This window comes from Trichechus manatus, unplaced genomic scaffold, assembly GCF_000243295.1.
Source record: "Trichechus manatus latirostris isolate Lorelei unplaced genomic scaffold, TriManLat1.0 scaffold00132, whole genome shotgun sequence".
Classification (NCBI taxonomy): Eukaryota; Metazoa; Chordata; class Mammalia; order Sirenia; family Trichechidae; genus Trichechus; species Trichechus manatus.
In genome coordinates this window covers 485,069-499,713 of record NW_004444068.1, presented here as the reverse complement: position 1 = coordinate 499,713, position 14,645 = coordinate 485,069, and the positions used below count along the sequence as shown (strand labels likewise).

The following is a 14,645-nucleotide window of genomic DNA, read 5'->3' as shown; positions in this document are numbered from 1 at the left end:
ATATCATAAAACAGCATGTGTGTTACTGTTACATGAGAAACTATCTGTTCTGTAAGCCTTCACCTGAAGTACAATAAAATATTAAAAAAAAAAAAAAAAAAAAGAAACGTGTAATATTAGTGAATATTGATTGATTCAGACCTTTTTTTTTTCAGTGCTAATATTCAGTAAACAAAAGTAAAGCAATTTTTTGGCATTAAGAATCTGACTCTGGAGCCAAACTATTTAGTTACTAATCCCAGCCCTACTACTTACCACTGTATTATTCTTTTTAAACCATAGCTGTCTCATCTGTTAAATGAAGGCAATAATAGTATCTACTTAATAGGATTATTCTGAGGATTAAATGAGATAACCCATATAAAGTACTCAGAAAAGGCATGGTACATATTAAGCACTCAGTAAATGTTTATTGTGGTTGTTCTTATTGCCATTAGTTTGTCAGAAAAACATAACAGGTCATTAAGGCTTAAGTATATCTCATATAATGAGGTCACCAAGTTATGAAAATGCTAATTTGGTCGGAATTTAAGTATGTGACTTTCCTTTAAAAGTTCTGAAATCATATCCTGAGATCTTCAGCATAAAAATCAGTTCTTGCTTCTCATCTTACAGTACCCAAAACAATTGGGCTTACCAGTACCCTTCTCTCATTTCCATCCATAAAATAAGTGTGAAGTCACCCGTCACCCCCTAGGTGCTAAATCCTATGAATTCTACCATCTACCATCCCTATCCCACTTGACCTCCCCTGTGCATTAGACACTGTCGACCCCCACCTCTTCCCCTGACTTCCACAATGCCCTGACAGTTCCTTCCCATTTCCTGGGTCCAATGCTTCTTAGTTGCTTTGTGAGCACCTCTTCACTTCCTGCAAATAGGGTTGTTCCCTAGGTCCCTCTCCTTCTCACTCCACACACCTTCCCTGGCTGATTGTATTCTTTCCCAGGATTTCATTTAGCCAATGACTTCGCAGCCATCTTTACTGCCACTGCCTGAGTCCAGGTCCTCATCATTCACAACCTGCCTATGGAGGTTGCCTCTTACGTGGTCCCGTCTGCCATCTTTTCCCCACTTTAAAACTTCTCTTTCACACTGCCACCAGAATGACCTTTGTAGAACACAAATCTGACCTTGTCATCCTCAAGCTAAAATTCTTCAATGATTTCCCTTGCCTTGCTAACCAAACCAAACCAAACCCATTGCCATCGAGTCGATTCCAACTCATAGTGACCCTATATGACAGAGTAGAACTTCCCCATAGTGTTTCCAAGGAGCAGCTGGTAGATTCGAACTGCTGACCTTTTGGTTAGCAGCCAAATGCTTAACCACCACACCACCAGGGCCCCCCTTGCTAGATAAGATCCTAAAATCCTTAAGTTGTCTATCTCTTCTGCGCTTGAATCTAATGTAATAATCCACATTAAGAGGGCACCCTACAAGTTTTTGTTGCTCAGATTACGCCCAGTTCAAACAACAAACACTGTTCTAAATGTTTTCCCTGGACTTCACTTTTTCTTCAAAACATTTTCCTTTAAAAATTCTTGATTGTATTCTTAAAGTCAATTAAAAGATAATCTTAATCTTTTAACTTCAGTAAATAAAAATAACCAGATTTCCTGAACTAAAAATTTTTAGAACAAGTCAACTATATGCAATTCACACTCACACACACACTCACACACGCACACTATACATAAATTAGAGATAGCGATAGATATATAATTAGAGATTTATTTATAGAATGTTGAAATATTCAAGAAAGAATTCAGATTTGTCATGATAGTAAAAGCATATAATACAATGAACACACTGAAGTATACTTAAAATGAGTTATACAAAGGAAACTGGGTAATAAGGAAATTTGATCACTCCATAATTTGACAGCATTGTACATGAGTTTAGAATTTGCATCCGTTAAACTTTTCAGATTTCCCATATTACAGGTCTACTAAAATAAATCCTTGCTCTAACTCAGTGAACCCTTTTGAGAGTCCACATGTGTCAGAGACTTCTGTCAATGTATAGGAACTGACTTCTAAAGAGATTACCAAAGGAAGAGGGAGAGATGGCAGGACCTGCTGTATCAGAAGCCAAAGACCTGAATTCTGTTCTGACCACTTCCTGCTTCTCATAGCTGGGTGAAACTGAACAAATCAATTAGCCTTCCAAGATGTCACTTTCCTCATCTAGAATGAGGGGCTTTAAGTAGATACATCTCTAAGGCCCTTGCCAGCTCTCAAATTTGAATACTTAGATACGGCATACCCACAGAAGAGAAAAGCTGTCTCCAGAACATGCTTTGAGAAGGATCAAGTACACTGTGTCTCAGGTCACAAACAGCTTAAAGACCTCTTGGGTGTCCAGACTTAATGACGATCCCCAATCTACATTCCTGCAAGCCTCCACCTTCAGGTGCTAAACTCTTAACTCCCTCACTCCTTAATCATGCTGGACATTTTCATTACATGAATGTATACATTATATGTACATTCAACATTCATATAACGTAGACTGAGTTGCTCAAGGTTTTAACCAATACAGAATTCTCTTGCTTTCAGGTACAAGTAAAGACACCTCCTGACACCACTGTAGCCTTCCTGTGACACACACCGAACACTTCATAAGAAAAGGGCTGGATGAGTGAATATTGTGTGCCTGTTAGCTTCAGTTTCTTGTCCTATGCTTATAACAGCTGTATGCAGTAAAAGTCAAGGGTAGAGTTGGCTGCATCAGATAATTTTAGATATCTACACCATCATAGTTATAACAGCTGGACTTTTTTTTTTTTACAATGGAGCTTAAATATGTCGGATAGGATTATAAGTGAACTGGATTGACTTCATTGTTTTGTTCCACACTTTGCTTTATGATGAGCTGCAAACCACAGTCTGTGTAGTTAGACTTGAGGCTCGGCAGCATACCCAATAAAATGTAACGAGGGGAAAAAATGTCTGCATTCTACAGTGTATCAACCAAAAAGCCATTCCATCGTTAAGCAACTCTGATGAAATCTGGAGATGTACGTTTCAAACTCCTCTCTTGTAAAATTGCCTTTAGAAAGAAAACCCTTGAGGTATGGCTACTATTGTACTCTTGTCAAATACACATGGGCTCCTGCAAGGAAGATGGAAAAAGAATGCAGTGTGCTTATCTGTGTTATTCAAGCCTAAAAAGAATGCAGTGTGCTTCACATAACTCAAGCCAAGTTATCCAGATTCCCTACGACAGAAGCCCAAAACTCAGATAGAAACTCCAGCAATCCAATTCCAGTTTGCTTTGATCTGAAACCTTGTGTTTGTCCGAAAATGTGGAAGCCTAGGAATGGAGTCAGAAAAATGCAGAAAGATGTGATATCCCGAAAAACAACAGACAATTCACCCAGCCAGCGTGAGTCCAGGAAGTGTGAGATTCCTCCCTCAGATCACCGACCCCACTGCCACCTGAAACTTGAGCTTTCATTGTCACTTACCCTATAACAATACAGGAGATGGCTGTTCCCAAGAAGGCATACGTTAAAATAGATCCTAAGTTTTGAAAAAAGTGTTTCTGGGGAGAGAAAAAAAAAAGTTACAGAGCATCAGCATTTTTCTTAGTGTAACAGGAAATAAAAACTAATGTATGCATTTTCACAGCCCCTCCCTCCCTCACTGCTTAGGCAAATTTTGTTTTTGGAGGCTCAGTTCCTGGCCTTATTGTGCAGATAGAGACCTAACTGATTTACACCGCAAAGGTCAGAGGTTACTCAGAGAAACAGGAAACAGAAATACATCTGGAAGGTGAAAGGGTGGGGATGAGAGAGATGAGAGGCAGGATTGGCTGGATTAGGGAGAGCGGAAACGGACTGGGGCAATTTCCAGGCAGGAAATTAATGGAGGGACGATTAGCGGAGGAAGTGGTTTTCAAGAAGTTTTAACCAAAATGGAAGTTCGTCGGTGTTTCTTAAAACACTGCACTAAAAGATTTCAGTCGCTTTTTGACTTTTATTGGACCTCTGATTTGTATGTCTTCTGAAAGTGATGAACAAGACCTTACAACCTACAACAATTTACTTTGTTTTAATGAATCAGACACAGAATGACACTTAGTGCTGGGGCTGGGAAATGAAGAGGGATGATCTGAATAAACCCAGCCTTCGAAATCTTTCCAAATGCTTACTTTGGAAAACTCCCTTCTAGGGTGTGAAGTAGGATCTGAGTAGCCAGAAGGGACAGAAAGAGGGAGCCAGGAGCACGTAAGAAATGAAGGGCTGCAGTGAGCACACCGCCTGGATGCTGGAGGTGGCTGGTCCCCAGGGAGAGAGCTCCAGGATCTCCTAGGGTGGGAGATGGGCAGGAAAGGGAATCCCCCTAACCTCTGCATCTCAAAAATCATACAGGCCAGGACCTCATCCTGTGGCACAGGGGATGGCGTTACGTAAACTGTTATGTGAATGACTGACTATGAAATAGGCACCTTCCAGGCTGTGTCTCAGTAATGCCGGGCAAACAGAGAGCAACTGCCAAACTGGGCTTTTTTTCAATGAGTATCAAGAGTTTCAAGAATATTAGGAGAGCATTCTTTAGTTTCTACCCAGATGAATAAGCCCAACTTCAATTAACAAGCAAAATCCTTAGTTATAATCATAGAGAATAGCACTGTCCAATAGAAATACAATGTGAGACATATGTCATTTAAAGTTTCTTTCTAGTTGCCACATTAAAATAAGTAAAAAACAAGTTAAATGAATTTTATTAATATGTTTTATTTAACCCAATATCTCCAAAATATTATGATTTCATCATGAAATCAATATAAAACAGTATGGAGATATTTTACATTCTTTTTTTAAAAAAAAAATACTACAGCTTTAAAACCTAATGTGTATTTTACATTGAAAAGCAAATCTTGATTCAGACTAGCCACATTTCAAGGCTCAATAGCCACATGTAGCTAGTGTCCAGTGTATTGGACAGAGTCAGATTTGAATTCATATCACATAATCCAAGATAATGATATGCTTACAAAACAAGGTAGGTCCATAAAATAACTGTTTCATCATTACAAAAAAAAAAAAAAAAAAAAACCCTAAACCCGTTGCTGTCAAGTCGATTTCAAATCATAGCGACTCTGTAGGACAGAGCAGAACTGCCCCATAGGGCTTCCAAGGAGCAGCTGGTGGATTCAGACTGCCGACCTTTTGGTTAGCAGCTGAGCTCTTAACCACTGTGCCACCAGGGCTTCGTTTCTTCATCAGTAATGATAAAATTCTCTACTTAATGATAAAAGAAGAAATTGGTCCCTATATATTTACCTTCTTTAGGCTATATCCTGCATGAAATATAATCGGTGGCAGTAAAACATTGAAGAATATTTCTGGATCAAATGTCATCTGCCAGAAAAGACAAAAGTGTAGTTAGAAAGATGCTCCTTTGGACCATTAAAAAGATGTGTTTTACAAAGACAGCTGTAAAATGCATAGACTTGAAAGTAGTTTAGTGGTTCCCAGGGGCTAAGGAGAAGGAGGAATGGACAGTTATTGCTTAATGGGTACTGAGTTTCTGTTTGGGTGATGAAAAAGTTTTGGGAATAGATACTGGTGATGGTTGTACAACATTATAAATGTAATTAATGCCACTGAATTTTACACTTAAAAATGGTTAAATTGGCAAATTTTATGTTGCACATATTTTACCACAGTAAACTATAGAAAAAGAACAAAAACCACTGCCGTTGAGTTGATTCTAACTCACAGCGACCCTGCAAGATAGAGTAGAACTGCCCCATAGGGTTTCCAAGGATGTAAATCTTTATGGAAGCAGAATGCCACATCTTTCTCCCATGGAGCAGGCTGGGGGGTTCCAACTGCCGACTTCTGGTTAGCAGCCAAGCACTTCACAACTGTGCCACTAGGGCTCTTAGAAGAAGAATAAATAGGAATATTTCCAAAAAAGTGTTATAGTCATTTTTGCTAAGGTTGTATGAGACATATTAACATATTATTAAATTAGTAGAGATGAGACTAGAAAAAAATGCAAATTTAGAAATTCATAAATACAGTATAACTGTAAAGTAATATTTTAAATGTAAAATCTATACTTCCATTTTATAGTTAATAACAAAACTAACACCTCTATGAAATCTCTCTGGGCAAAGAAAATGTTTTCCTTTTATTCTGATTATCTGTTTATTTTTCATATTTTAAACATTTTTATTTATTTTGTTGTTTTCTGGCCACAGTAATCAGTAGTTTTCAATTATTTTGGCTTCTGACCAGCTATATTTAAAGTTTTGCCGAAATAAAGCATTTTTGGAAATTTGGTCTTAGTTATCCCTGTTTTATCTCATTCCAAAGTTAAACATATTTTCCAGACCCCATGACAAAACACATTTGAAAGTGAAAAAATGGATTTTTCTAGTATTTGTTTATTGGCTTTTACTTAAATGTTAAAAGAAACTTGGCCAGAAAACAAGTATGACTTGGTGTGAAGTGAAATGAAATGTAGGAAATTCTTGAATCCAATATCCACTATTTGCTTGGTAATCTAAAAATAAAAACTCTTTTAATCTTTAAAACTTTCCTAGATTCATCCCCTTCTCTTTCTACTTCTCTCTATCCTTTTCTATTTCTCTCTGTGTCACACACGCACACACACACACATATAAGTGCCATTTACTATCTTACCATTTGGCAGTTCAAACCCACCCAGAAGTGCCTCGGAAGAGAGGCCTGGCAATCTGCTTCCGAAAGGCAAACTCCATGGAGCACAGTTCTATTCTGCACACACGGGGTCGACTCAACAGCAGTGAACAACAACGCAGCACCATTTCAGCACCAAGTCCTTCTCACTGTTACCAGTACTCATTAAAATCGTTTAGATGTATAGGTTTCATAATTGCCAATTTCCTTCCCCTTTTATGTCTGAATTCTTACTCATCTCTAAAGCTGGAACTCAAAAGCTACTTCTCTGTCAAACGGGCCTTGACTTCCCCAGTCAAAACCACCATTCTCTCTGTGCTCCTTCAGCGCTCTGGACGCTCCCTGTAGCACACGTTTCATAACTTACTTGGCATGATTATTGCTTGTGTTTGGCTGTTTCCCTCATTAATTCAGGGCCTTATCAAGGATCACAATGATAATTTTGTCAATTCTGCATTGCTCCATCCCTCCCATATCTAGTCCATTGTTCAAAAAATATTTGCTGAATTGAAAAAAAAATTACTTTTGAAAGTCAATTCTATTAAAGTGAATTATGCTTACCCACATCACAGGTAAAGATCATTTAAATAAAGCCTAACAAAATCCACCCTTGGTTCTAGTTTTCACTTGGAGACTATGTGGACACTGTCAGAGTCCCTCTCCCCACTCCCCATACTGGACCCTCAGCTCTGTTCACCTAACTTGCAGGAAGAGGAAGGTGCGGAAGTAGGAGCGGCACTCACTCTGCCTGGTTCCCGCCCACAAACCTAGCCAGGCACCCGTTGATGCCCCAGCTTCTTGGCCCAGGGAAAATTCAGGTCACCTCAGACTGGAGGGTCAGCTATGGCCCCATTTCAACCCTGCAGCCCTCCACTACTCTGTCGACCCTCTCCTGGGCCCTGTGTGGTCTTGCTCTTATGGTCTCTCTTAGCCCACTAGCTCCCCCTTGTCAGTACATCTTGCTTTAAATCCACAAGAAACAGGATGCAATGGACTCAACTCATCACCCCGGGCCTAGTGGTCTCCAGGAACTGGTGGGTCCACAGATTGGGGGACTTTGGGTAGGTGCCAATTCCTGGCCCCATCAGCCACGTGTGGGGGAGTGAGGTCCTAGAGTCCGCACAAAGCCTTTCCTTCTGGAGGTGCTGTGGCTGTGGCAAGATTTCTAAAGGTTAGCCTGCCACATACACCCATATGCACCCACCTCTAGCATTTAACATGAATTTAACATGAATATACAGAAAGAGGGAGAATAAACAGAATAATTTCTTATCGAGTCCTCCTCCGCATCAGGCCAATGACTTCACGCTTTCTTGTGTTGATAATTGTTTCACGTTTGTTACTCTAGTTTCCCCCATTAAAAGATAAAATTCTTTCACTAAGGGCATGCCCATCATACATTTGTTTGTTTCTCCACCTAGTAGCTAGTTCATTGCCAGACAAAGATTTAACATGTTTGGTTGTTTATTAACTGACTGGAAATCAGGCCTGGGAGTCATCATTTTAAGAGTATCGCTTGCTCTTCAAAGCCTTCCCTTGGCTTATCCAAAACCAGGGCTGTGCACGAGGGCCAGGGCACTGCCTATGACCAAACGCCTGAGGAAAGGTGAGGTAGGCCAGCAAGGAGAAAAGAAGAGACGCATTCTGAGCAAGGGCCTGCTCTGTCCAGGAACGCCACTGGGTGCTTTCTCTGTGACATTTCATTTAGTCCCCACAGGAAAAAAGAGAGGTAGGAATGCATCCATTTCATTGACTCAGTCATTAGGCCATTCATCCCAGGTTGTACGCTAGACACTGGGGATCCAATGGTGAATAAGTCCACCTCACACAGGAGAAAAGTGAGGCTCTGAGAGGTTGTGACTTGTCAAGGCTGGGCTGCTATTAATTCATGGAGCTGAGATACAAACCTAGGTGTCTGAGGCTCCAAAGCCTGCCTGCTTCTTTTGCACTCTAGCATGCTGCATCCTGAAAACCAGCAAGAATCTACCTTCCATTCTGCCATTGTGAAGTTCACGCTTATTAGCCTCTTAAGTCTTCCTCTGGCCCATACTTTGCGGTCCTTGAGGGAACTTTCGTGATTAGTGTTGTAAACAAAGTAGGCTGCACACTGTGTGACTTTAAACAGTTTACCTCAGTGTCATTTTCTCTAAAAATGAGTGGAGACTCTCAGTGGAAGAATTCACTGATTCACAAAATAGTCAGAGAAAATGTCTTTTTGCCAGAACCTGTGCTAGACACCAGAGGCAGAGTGGTAAACAAGACAAAGTTCCTACCTGCTGGAGCTTCTCTGCTTGTTGTGAAATGCATTTCCCTCCCAAAATCTCAGAATTGAACTTCTTTGGAAACAGAGTTATTGAAGATGAAATTAGCTAGGATGAGGTCATACTGGAGTAGAGTGGCTTTTTAATACAATATGACTGGTGTCCTTTTAAGAAGAAGGGCAAAGACACAGAGAAGCACACAGGGTAATGCCAGGTGACCACCAGGCAGAGATTGGAGGGATGTGTCCAGAAGCCAAAGACAGCCAGCAACACTAGAAGCTAGGAAGAGGCAAGGAAGGTTTCTTCCCTAGAGCCATCACAGAAAGCATGACCTGCTGATACCGTGATTTCATACTTCTAGCCTCCACAACTTTGAGAGAATAAATTTCTGTTGTTTTAAGCTACCTAGTTTGTGGTAATTTTTTACAGAAGCTCTAGGAAACTAATAGAGGCCAGTCAGGGGGTTCAGTGGTAGAATTCTCACCTTCCATGAAGAAGACTCAGTCTGAATCCCAGCCAATGAACCTCATATGCAGCAACCACCTGTCTGTTCATGGAGGCTTGCATGTTGCTATGATGCTGAACACATTTCAGCAGAGCTTCCAGACTAAGATGGACTAGGAAGAAAGGCCTGGTGATCCACTTCCAAAATCAGCCAATGAAAACCCTACGAATCGCAAAGGTCAGATCTGCAAACCAATCACAGGGATGGCACAAGGACTCAGCAGCATTTTCCTCCGTTGTGCATGGCGTTGCAGTGAGTCAGGAGCTAAATTGATGGGAGCTAACAACAATACACTAATAAAATTATTAATTAATTAAACTGACCAATAATAATTCCAAGGTATAGTAAGTGCTCTGAAAGACCCAACTGAGGAGGTGCAACAGAGAATAACAAGAAGGGGTTGTTATTCTCTGAGTTTGGCGGAGGTGGGGGTACTCTTTGAGGAGGTGATATTTAAGCTGAGATCCAAAAGCAGAAAAGGAACATGACAGCAGATGAGTGGAAAGAAGTGGAAGGAACAGCAAGTGCAAACACCTGAGGTAAGCTGCCTGTGTCTGAGACATCCAAAGATGGTCAGAGTGCTGGGCGGAGTGAACAAAGACAGGAGTGTGTGAGCTGAGACTGGAGAAGACAAGCCGAGACTGGGCAGCGCAGAGGTAAGAGAAGATTTATGCTTTCAGAGATCACTCGAGTGACTGTTGCCTGATCCGGGTAAGAGGATGGTGGTCTGGAGTCAGAGAGAAAGGGCAGCTTCCCAATGTATACTGGGAGAGAGATGGACCGTTGATGGATTGTTATGCACGCTAACATGTCATTAGAGATTAAGAGAAAGGAAGAAATCACTTCTAGGTTTTTTGCTCAAGTAACTGAGAAGGCCCAAGGGCAGTGCCTGCGAAATAGGATCTGCTCAATACATGTTGATTTTCTCTCATTTCCACATATTCCAAAATTCTAGGAAATTTATATTACTTAGGATGCAGATATGTTTGAATCCCAACAATTTCTTTTGTTTCACTGGTTTACTCAAAAAAACTGAGTAAAAGTTCCTTTGATGCAATAGTCAGCCCTGGGGTAAGAATGCTAATTTCAACATTCAATACACGAAACCAACTTTCACATGTTACATTATCTTATTTTCTGAAGATCAGTCTAGTTCTATCAAGTTTTGTGCTTTGCAATTTATTATGGTCTCTTAATACATCTGACCTTTGGTCTAGAAATTTCATAATGGCTCTTGGCCAGAAGCATTAATGTTTTGACCTGACTTTTTATCTCCTTAACCTCTGGCTTTTAACACATAAAAACCAAGGCAATAAGTTAAGAAAAAAAAAAAAAAATCATTTCAGTTCATGGTCTGGATTTGTCCTCTTATATGAATTATCTAGAGTAGTGTTTAAGACAACAGACGGTCATAGCCACTCTTTGAATTGGACAGTTATTTAAACTCTCTGTGCTTCGGTTTCCTCATCTTTAAAATGGGGACAATAATGTGCTACCTAACTCATAAGGTGGCTATGAAGATTTAAAAAATGAATTAATATCTGTAAAGCCCTTGTAAGAGTGGCTGACATCTAGTAAGAGCTTTATAAGTGTTTATTACTAAAGATAATAAAACTGCGAACTCCTGAGGTACAACAGTGTAAAAGCTGGGCGAAGGTTTTAATTTTTCTTCTAAGTTTGCTCTCTTTTCTAAAGTTATCAAAAACACAGTAATTGATCCATTTTCATGAGGCCTCTTTGAGAGTATATCCGTTGCATATTTGAAAGATTTTTTTAGCAGAGAGATGCATTTCTGAGAAGTGGGGGGATGAAGCAATGCAGCTGTGATCATCTGGGAGACAGAAATCCAGTGGCACAGCCTCCTGGACAGAAAATCCCTTGCCTTGGCAGTTTTTCTGCTCAAATCAGGTTAATCACCCAAGCAGGGCATTTCAACAATCAGAATGTCCCATTTCGTGCATGCAGGTTAATTAACGTGCTATTGAATTATATTTTCTGGAGGAGGCAGATGAAATTGGCAGACTGAGAATGGCATGCGGCATCTGAGGATTTATTTGTATATACAAAACAGATTTGTGTTCCTTTCAGACTTGCTGTAAGCTTAGGAACTGCTAAATCAGAGTTCTGGGAGTAACTCCAAGTGCAGACAATTTCTCAGAAATGGCTGGATCTGCTACAGTGTCAACCTCCAGATGGCAATTCTGCAGGTCGTTTTCCTCAAACTTTGGGTTCAAATTGTGGCTTTGGAAGTGAGGCCGTTTTTATGACCCAAACAATTAAAAAATATATATTATAATTTGAGGGAAAACAATTTAAGGGAGGGGTGAGTGGGGAAAGGAGAAGGCAAAAAATGTTCCAGCTAAACCACTTTCCTTAGTTTTTTAAGATGAAAATCTTATAGACTAGCACTGTCCAATAGAACTTTCTATGAAGATGGAAATGTTCTACCTGCGATGTCCAATGTGGTAGCCGCTAGCCACATGAGCTATTGAGCATTTTATCTGTAGCTAGCACAACTGAGAGACTGAATTTTTAATTTTAACATGCAATGTGTGGCCAGTGGTTATTGGACAGTACTCTTATAGACACTAGAATTTAAAATTCATAACATGCAGTTTTTAGATGGTCTATTAAACTATACAAGGTGTGGCTAATTTGGAGCAACACAGCTGGGGGAGGAGATTCTGAGATGGAAGTATTATGCAAGCTTCATGAAAGCAGTGAGATTTTTAAATATTTGGATTCAATTCTTAAAATACCAGATAATATGGGAGAGAGAAAAGCATCAATCTGTTCACAAGGATCCAGTAAGTTCTAAATATTGCCTCACATATGCACCAGTATTTGGCTAGAGTGGCCTGGGCATGTGTTCATAACAATATTCAACTTGAAAACTTCCAAGAATAGAAAGGAAATGTACCACGGTTAATTCCCAAGTTCATCCTAGGATTATAGATGCAAAATTCTGTTTGGGCCAGAGTATTAAGGCATCTGGTGACTCAATATGATTTATCGGGGAAGAAATACCAGTGTTCTACTGAGCTACGAAATAAATAAGCACCAAAATAACCACCTTAGTGAGGGACTGTGATTTATGTGGCATATTCCTTCCAAAGAGGCCTTTTAAAAACATTGTTTCATCAGCTCTGACAGCATTCCTGAGTGGTGGCTGGTAAATGTAATTATCCCCATTTTCCAGAGACAGGAGAAGGAATTAATGGCATGCCCAGTGTCAATCAACATGACAGGGATATCACTGGGAGTTAGACATATATGCATGGGCAAATGAAACGTATGATTTCCAAGAGATCACCAGGCTAACATAACTAGTTAAGGCAAGATTTAGGAGTGTTTAAGCGGAGTTGGAACTAAGAAGTAGGCTTTGGTTATTTTCGCAATTCCTGATTCCTTTGAAAAATAAAAGTGGTTAACACAATAATGTGTGCTATCATCTTCAAATGGAGCCCTAGTTGTGCAGTGGTTAAGAGCTATGGCTGCTAACCAAAAAGTCAGCAGTTCGAATCCACCAGCCACTCCTTGGAAACTTTATGGGGCAGTTCTACTCTGTCCTATAAGGTCGCTATGAGTCGGAATCGACTTGAAGGCCATGGGGTGTGAGTATCAACTTCAACACTTTGTTCATTAAAAATTTAACAAGCTTCTAAAGCTGGTGATAGGGAACCCAAGGTTGAGTAAGGACAGTGTTGACATGTAGTGGGGTTGTTAACCATTGTCATGTGTACTAACTGTTCAATGAGAAACTATTTTGATCTCTAAACCTTCATCTAAAGTGAGAATAGCCGTACAATCAGAAGAGTGTAGTCGATGTCACGGAACTGTGCATGTAGAAATTTTTGAAATGGTGTATCTTTGGCTATGTATATTTTCACCAAAAAAAAAAAAGGTCAAGAAGGGAGAGGGTTGATATGTCGTGGGGTTGTTAACCAATGTCATAAAACAATATGTGTACTACTGTTTCATGAGAAACTATTTGTTCTGTAAACCTTCACCTGAAGTACAATAAAAATAAATAAAAATAAATAAATAAATAAAAATTTAACAAGCTTCTTCTCTGCTTGAAGATAGATGAATTTGAAGAACTTGAAGATAAATGACAGAAAGAATAATTCCATGAAGCTTACAGTCAAAGAACAGAAAGATGCTGTGCAATTTCAGTACCAAACACTGAGATAAGCTGAAATTCAGAGGTCTGTGGGACAGAGTCAACACTCTGGGATTACCGCTAATGCCACAGGAGGGCTGGATGTTGAGCAGCTTATGATCTGGATTTGAAGGATGGGTAGGAGCCCATTCGTGGAGCGCCAACGTGCAGGACCATGCTTCTCTGCCTGCTCTAGGGGCAATGGACCAGGGTTCACCAAGCCACGGGGTAAATCAGCAGCTTCCTAAAACTTAAGTTATACTTGGTATCAAGTAATTTAAAATATTAAAATAAATGCAGCTATATTAAAAAGTGAAATTCAAGTCTGTATGCATTTTTAATACAAAAAAGAGACTTCAAAGAAAACCTAGCTTGGGGCAGACAGTTTTGGGGTACACCTACAGATAGCTTGAAGGTGTGCATTATCTTTCCTCTGCCCTAAATTATGCTTTGGTTTGAGGGTGGTGGGGAGGGTTGATTCAGAATACCTCATGAAAATATACCACATACTAATTAGATGACCTTGGTCTATTTACTTACCTTCTCTGAGCCTCAGTTTCTTAATTTGCAAAATGCGTGTGCAAATGCCTAATTCTTAGAGTTGCTTTTGAGGTTTCAATATAATCATGGACTGAAAGAGTTCCACTCAATACTCAGCCATGATTGTTTCTCAAGCAGCATTCACTGTTACTGGATCTAAGTGAAAGAAACTATGGAAGCAACCGTTTGAGGATAGATAGCACAAGGCACACTTGGGGAACAGAATTTCTCCAGCAGACGTGCTTGCACATGCCTGACATGAGAGTATTTATTACAGACAAAAGAATGGAAACAACTATAACACATTGAGGATGACTGAACTACAGACTGAATAAATAAATTATGGTATAATCCATAATATAAAATATTATCCATCTACAAGAAAGGATGGGGAAAAAAGGATTATAACAGAATATTATGAAAAACTATACTCCCAACAAATTTGAAAACCTAGAGGAAATGGATAAATTTCTAGAAACACACAGCCTACCCAAACTA

The 14,645-nt window shown here is 39.8% G+C and overlaps 1 protein-coding gene across 1 annotated transcript in view; it reads right to left on the bottom strand.

Moving 5' to 3' along the window:
- The window catches only part of SLC9A9 (solute carrier family 9 member A9), a 670,517-nt gene that overhangs the window by 611,369 nt on the left and 44,503 nt on the right, over positions 1–14,645 (bottom strand). The window contains exons 3-4 of the mRNA XM_023739363.1: positions 5,294–5,371; positions 3,473–3,549 (exon numbers count right to left, since the gene is read on the bottom strand). Coding sequence (XP_023595131.1) covers positions 3,473–3,549; positions 5,294–5,371 — 155 coding nt within the window. The remainder of the gene's footprint in view (positions 1–3,472; positions 3,550–5,293; positions 5,372–14,645) is intronic.